The 7,415-nt window shown below is 39.0% G+C and overlaps 2 protein-coding genes across 2 annotated transcripts in view; both read left to right on the top strand.

Moving 5' to 3' along the window:
- Positions 1-1,713: 1,713 nt before the first annotated feature.
- On the top strand, positions 1,714-4,524 carry LOC136716300 (bone morphogenetic protein 2-like). The gene is made up of 5 exons (XM_066693900.1): positions 1,714-1,981; positions 2,070-2,206; positions 2,305-2,421; positions 2,771-2,969; positions 3,621-4,524. Exons 1-5 carry the CDS (start codon positions 1,714-1,716, stop codon positions 4,064-4,066), a joined length of 1,167 nt encoding a protein of 388 aa, XP_066549997.1. The 3' UTR covers positions 4,067-4,524.
- Positions 4,525-7,367: 2,843 nt separating this feature from the next.
- The window catches only part of drgx (dorsal root ganglia homeobox), a 7,252-nt gene continuing 7,204 nt past the window's right edge, over positions 7,368-7,415 (top strand). Inside the window, exon 1 of the mRNA XM_066693599.1 lies at positions 7,368-7,415. This exon is cut by the window's right edge and continues 211 nt beyond it. The gene's annotated coding sequence lies outside the window, so the exon portion shown is untranslated.

The raw sequence follows: 7,415 nt of genomic DNA, 5'->3' as shown, positions 1-7,415 counted from the left end.
CCTGCAGGAATAATTTCCCCTGAATTAACTCCCTTTTACTTAAATAATTGTGCTCTGTATTACAACCTTGAATACATGGGAAATTCAAATTTTCAGATAATGAGGATTGATCAAACAATTTAATAAATTAGGTGTAATCAGGTGGCAGCTAGAGTGGGAAATTATAATAATCAGGATTATTTTTGCAGCAATTTAGTGAGTTGTTACATGCGAGCGATCAGTATTTTCATCTGAATTACCCATATGCCTTTACTTCTTGATTACTGATTGATTAACTTTGATCTCCTTTGACCAGGGTGGCGATTTTAGGGATTGTGGCAGTTAACATTTCACCCGCGGCCATTACAAATGTGCTTGAAGATAATCCTGCATGTTTTCTGACAGGCCTTGTGAAGAGATCAGTGGATTAGGTGACACTTCTTTGATATCATTTAGCCATTCATTGTCACAGTAATGTGCTCTCGGAGGAAGGGTTTGAAGGAAAGCGTTGGTGTTCGCATGACGTGGAAGGTGTGTTTCGGGAGGATGACAGCAAGTAAATCTTGATTTTCATTTGCGTCAGAGATGTGTCTCTCCGTTTACTTTTATTTCTGAGAGTCGTCTGGTTGCACACTGATAACAGCCATTGAACGCGTCCTGCACACGCAAGTTCAGTCCATAAAGTGCTGGAAACCCACAGCAGTAATCCATGGACTGTGTTTATATTGCTCAAAGCATGCCCCTGTTAGTAGAATTGGTCACCCTAAAATAGTATAGCATATTATTATATTTGTTTGTCAGATGAAAGTCCTTGTGTGAAGTTATAGTTTCTTACTGTGTAAACTTGTAATATGTTCAGGGGATGAAAGGTTTCAAATCACTCTCTACAAATGTTCTGAATAGCTAATCCCCACTTAAAGTGAACAGTGCAATCAACACTATATAAATATATCTGTATTTCCACACTTTATTGTAAAATGCAAAACACAATATACAACATGTAACATTTTAAGGTGACAAACCTTTTAAAATACTTTCAATAATAATACGTTTTATGTTTTGGTTACCATGTGCAAATCCTGAGAAATGTGGAGTGGGGGAAACAAAAAGAAAGTTGAAGGAAATTGGAATTTGAATACAGGCCTTTAACTTTGAAAGAAGCAGTGCATAAATTATTCCTTTATAATCAAGAAGTATAAACAGTCAATGCTAGAAGGGGCAAATAGCAAGATGTCCACTTTTTAATTGACGACAAAATAATTGACCCGTCTGGAACGGGCATTCTAGAACAATGACCCCGAATCTGGGGAGGCTGACACACGGGGGACAAAGCGCAGTTTCCTAGTAGGACTCAAACAACTGGGCATGTTTAAATAGCTTTCCTCGGTATAAACTGCCTCCTGTGCCAAGAAGGTTTGAGCCATGAAGACCTGCAAACAGTCCACACAAATGACAAAGACCCCGCCGAGCCTTAATAATGCCATCAATTAACACTGTTTAGACTGCTCGATGGTGTGACTGAGGGGTTTGCCCACTCTGTCAATGTCATCAACACACTGCACCGAATATGTGAATGTTATATATGCAAAACGCAGTGGATTTACGGAGCTTTATATGCGGCCACCTCTCGCCTCGGATCAGTTGGGCAGTGAGAGGGCTGGTTGCGGTTCATGCTGGTGATGGTCAGCTCGGGTCTCACTATCGCTAACACAGGTCGCATCCACTCCAGCTAGCATGCCGCCCCGGTGCCTGTGGCTCTGCGCTCTGCTCACAGCGCTGGCGCAGCCCGCGGCGCCGCTCCGGACCGGGGAGGAGGTGTCCCGGGCCATCCGGAGACTGCAGGACATCTTCGACATGGGGGACGTGGCTCCAAACAACCCCCCTCACAGGAAGGCACCGCAGTTCATGCTGGAGTTGTTCAATGCGGTGGCCGACTCCCACGGCCGGACCAAGGAGCCGGGGCTGCTGCAGGGCAACGTCGTGCGCAGTTTTGAAGATAAAGGTGAGTGCCGGCTGCGGTTCTGTGGCGTGCTCACTGCACCCCTGTGCCTGTCCCACTCACGCCTCCCTCCTCTCCTCCTGTCCGCCAGGGCATCCCGAGCGCACCTATCACTCCTTCAACCTGTCGTCCTTCGGGAAAGAGGAGATGATGATCAAAGCGGAACTTCGGATATTTAGACACAAGCAAGCTCTGTCTGAAAAATCTTTTGGACACCATTTTTATAAAGTAAGTTGCAGTCGCATCACCGGCAAATGCTTATTACATTGTTTGCTTAGCCTTACTGTTTCTACGGTGTTAATAATGGTTGTTTTATTTCCTTACAGGTTGATATTTATGTGTTACTGGACAGCGGATTGAAGCCCTGGAGTGGGAACCTGATTGCGTCCAGATTATTGCCCCTGTACACCCAAGGGTGGGAAGTGTTTAATGTCACACAGACGGTGAGCGCGTCATACTTATATCTCACACTACTACTACTACTACTACTACTACTACTACTACTACTACTACTACTACGATGCATGGTTGATTAATTACATAAAAACGTTTCTGCACTGACAATGTAAATCATAGTTACATAATAAAATGAACCTATAGTTTTATAGTGGACACCCTTTATTCTTGGGTTATTAAAAATAGATGGGACTTTATATCTATTTGTCACCACTAGGGGTACTATTATATTTTATAGTTTTATTATATGAGATAAATAAATTCCTACTAACAATACTTTTTTAAGTTGACTTTAGTTATAGACATTGTCATAACTGTGTTACTTTCTTATAATAGGTTTCAAAATGGATTCAGGACAGCGACTCGAATCATGGCTTTCTGGTCGTCACCGCACTGCCCTCTGGGAATTCGCTGGACTCCAGCATGGTCCAGGTGGACAGAGGTCAAAAGCAGCGTGATGGGAAACACGCTTTCTTGGTTATTTTCTCGGATGACGCTAGAAGGGGATCAAAACCAAATCTCTCACATTTTCCAGGTAATTTAATTACAAGTATTTAGCATAATGTCTCCACCCATTGACCCAGGTTTACCAGAAAAGCCATTTCTGTGGTGGTTCTTTTGATCTGCTTCTCAGACACACACAATCTATATGTGTCTTTCCAAATATAAAATGCACCTGGTTGTAACCAATTACAAATAATTAACTTAGCAGGGAAGATTATATTTTAAGGTATTAAAACCTGAATTTATATTGTGTTCAAACTTGGATCCTACTGCCAATTAAGGTTATTGCTTCAATGTGCAATACACTGTATACTATACAATATACAGTACAATTACAATAGTATTAATAATAAACCTTCACTTGTCAAAATATATCCTTACCTTATGTATGATTTAATATCTTTGCTTACTGCATTTATACTTGTAAACGTTTACTGGATTACAACTAATTCAACTGAAGGAATCATTTTTAGGTTTATTATTAAAAATATTAAAGTTTACAATGATGCAAGTGGACACGTCAGGTTGCTCACAATTGATTTAAAGTTTTTTGTGACTTTCGTGTTTTGAGAACCTACACGTGCACATAAAACTATTTAGAGCTGCTAGGAAATTAATATTTTTTGGCAACATTTTCTAAACAATTCAGTACCTCTGTGTGAAAAATACTTATCTCTTCTAGGTCCGAAAGCTGCACCTAAAGCTGTTGCAGCCCCGGTCTTGGCCCAGGGTGGAAGTGTACCTCCTTCAGACAAGGAGCACAGAAGGAGAAAAGTCCGTTCTGCTCCATATTACATTGAAGGCCGTCGGACATCATGCAAAAGGTTTCCTCTGTATGTGGACTTTGAGGAGATTGGATGGTCAGGGTGGATCATCTCACCACGGGGTTACAACGCTTACCACTGCAAGGGCGCTTGCCCTTTCCCACTTGGAGAAGGCTTAAGAGCTACCAACCATGCTACTGTGCAGTCCATTGTTTATGCTCTGAAGCTGTCGAAAGAGGTGGAGACCCCTTGCTGTGTACCAGACAAACTACACTCCATTAACCTTCTGTATTTTGATGATGAAGAAAATGTAGTCCTTAAACAGTATGACGATATGGTCGCGGTTAGCTGTGGCTGTCATTAACCAGCATGACCAGTAACAGATTAATATACAGTCCAGAAAAAGGAAACAAAGAAAATGTTAAAACATTATCCAACTGCTGAACAAAATATAAGCATAATAATTAATAAATTGTATTCTATAGTTTTGATTTTAAAAGAGGTTTATATAGTTAAGGAAAGATTGGTCTTGTTGTTGTTGTTGCTATTATTATCATTACTATTATTATTAAACCTATTATTATTAAAGATGTTGTATATCACAATCAAAGAATGCTGGGCACAACTAGAATTATAGGCAGGCCAAATGTTTTCTCCAAAATCAGAAATCTTATGTGCTGTTTAATTTAATCTGTTTCTTCCCATGACAGGTTTACCATTGTGGTTTATAACTTTATTTTTGTTTGTTTGCCAAAATTGATTGTGTTCTGTAAATAAATCTATATATACTTCTCAGTAAATAAAGTTTTGTTATTTTCTTAATATTTTTGTGCAGTACAAATTGTTCAGAATATATACCATTTACATCTTTAAATTATTTATTCCTAGATATTGCAATATTCTTGTAGCTAATTGTATCAGAACATTTTGTCTAAAAGAATTGGCTTAAAGTAAGAAATTAATTGTCCAATAACAAAGTAGTTTGAAGAAAAGAAAAGAAAAAAAACGTTACAATTACTGTCTTTCGAAACTGTATTTTTAGGCCTAACACATCATGTTGACTATCTTATTTAAAATACTGCTTAAATGAATTAATCATAAAACATGGATTTTATTTATAATAAACGTTCCATTATATTTTTTAAACTCGTCTTACAAAAGTGAATAAAATATGTTACTCACTGAATGCTAACTCCTTTGTTTACTGCTTGTACGATTTAAAACGGGCCGACTTTGACATTACTGGGCACACAAACACAGATTATTTAATTATTAAACCATATCAAAGTGTCTACACACGCATGTCTGATTTATAAGTAACACGTTTTCGCTCTTTTCTTTACAGTTAGCTAAGATAGTGTACCTTGTCCTGTAGTCTACTAGCCTTCGTTAATCACTGTAAAAACACTTAAAGACAAGTGTTCATTATGGCATGTTAGTATAAAATAATTACTAACGTATGGTGTAATGAACACTTAAGTAGTTACAGCGAAGTTATTTCTAAATGAAACCGATGAACCGTGAATGAAGTCAATGGAAAATATGCTTTTAGTGCACATCGGCTCAGAGGCGCTCATGGATGAGAGCAGTCACCTTGCGCCCCTCTTCAGCTGTGCAAACCACAATGCCAGACATGACCGCAGAAGGGAAACCGTACCAAACCTGCATGCCAATTCATTATGCATCATTTCGCACCTGCAGATGTATGAATCGCTACCGTGTGCTAGATCAGGTTAATAAAATAACTAAAAGAGGCATCACCTTGTGCCTTCATCTGAGAGCAGGTTGTGATGGTGCGTCTGCGGCGCTGGCCGAAGTGCTGAACACGTTTAAACTCAGCCGGTTAAAAACTGAACCAGCAATCTTAGTTACACACACCATGGCTATTTATCATGCTTAAGAGTACCTGAGAAAAGTAAATATTTCCATATCATTTGTATTAACTTTCTGACAAGAAGGATTAGCTTGCGCGGTTTGTCAGTTTCCCGTAAAATTGACAAATCAGCTAAATATAGGCTGTAGAAAATGCACAGAACTATTGAAACTGGAATAAAAGCAATTAAAAATGTGGCTTTCGGAAACCCTGGAGTTACACTTCATCCGTTTTAGACAACTAAATCCGCATGTGCAAGTTCGTTTGATATTTCAAACTGAGAAAAATTAATGGTTTTGATCCCTGAAAATCTGAAACCATTAAATATTGTCACAAACGTTTAAATGTGTTGCGTGATATTAGTGACCTATATGACGTTGGATAATGAATAATGAATGATTCCTACACAAATACATGCATATACACATACATGCAGCCTTCATACAAACATACTCTAATACGAATTATTAAACATACTATATTTAAACTAAATATATATCAAATATGGTGCAAAATCGTAAACTGTGATATTTCCACCTATCCTTAGTTTTAACAGACTGCACACTGAATATAAACTTTTTATGACCACGACTTTTTCCTTCCAAACAGCATATGAGCAACGTTTGCATATTCATACAATAACTGCACATAAGGGGTCAGCACTCGTTGATGTTAATGGTTTGTTTTGTTTAATTCCGCGGATGGAGATACACCTCAGGTACAACTGAGATACACAGTCGCTGCGCATACACCGGTAAGAGGTTTACTACCCCTCTATGAATCCCTCCCCGATAGGTAATATGCCTGTAAATTGTTCCTGTACTGAGTGCCAGCCTTTATAAAATATTCAATTGCTGAAGTCTATCCAAAAAAACAATCAACCTTTTAAATATTGTCTAGACAAAACATAGACAAAAAAGTTATCAACAGTTGTTTGATTTCAATTTTCTGACGCATCTTGCCGAGGTCATAATACCAACTTTATTTTCAGCGGTGCATAAATTAATTACACGCATTTAATAACCAAAATATCATTATATTCCCCCCTTAATATCATAAAGGCTTGACGCCAGGGAAGCACTTAATAGTGCAGGGGGCCGTAACAGGCTATTATCCTTGTGTAATGCTATTAGAGAACCAATTATGCGCCATTATACTTGCTTTTTTTGCAGTTTATGTGATTTCGTCCAATCCCGCCCCCGACTTCAAAATTTCAGCTGGTACTTAGAGCCTAATTTTCACAAGGCAGAGAAACGACGATCTCTCTCCTCTGCGTCCCTGATGCGTTTTAAAAGTAATTGAAAGGGTCCCGCTGCATATCATTTACAGGGAAAGAGAACATAAATCCAAGGACCCCTTGCTGTGAACAAAATCAAAATTTGGTTGTATGAGCGCTTAGCAAGTGAAGCCCTGTGTAAAGTGGACCCCCTAACCCATCTAATGTGCAATTATGGGTCTGACAGTAAATTTTAAATCCAGAAGCAGTCATCTTGGTTTTAATATAAAAAAGGAAAGGGGAAAAAAAATGTGCAGGGTGACTGTCCAAAGGGGTGTGCGTGTTTATGATTTGGGAATCACAATGCATAGCTCATGGTAATTGTGGAAATAAGTACATATTTGAAATCTTGGGCACTGTTGAGAAATGACGTTTCCCACCACGTGAGTTCTTTGGAAAGCCCAGTGGACCTATCCAAGTCACTCACAGAAGACAATGCTGGAAATAATCAGATTAAGGCCAATTATGCGTGAGATTATAAAGGCAAGTGCTGAGAGGCTGAACATGCTGTAGACAGTTATAAAGACATCTGGTCACTCCCAGGGTTGGGCTTCTCTCTCTCTC

The sequence above is a fragment of the Amia ocellicauda genome, chromosome 20, assembly GCF_036373705.1.
Source record: "Amia ocellicauda isolate fAmiCal2 chromosome 20, fAmiCal2.hap1, whole genome shotgun sequence".
Classification (NCBI taxonomy): domain Eukaryota; kingdom Metazoa; phylum Chordata; class Actinopteri; order Amiiformes; family Amiidae; genus Amia; species Amia ocellicauda.
Note: the sequence above shows the minus strand (reverse complement) of the source record. Positions and strands in the feature narration are given on the sequence as shown.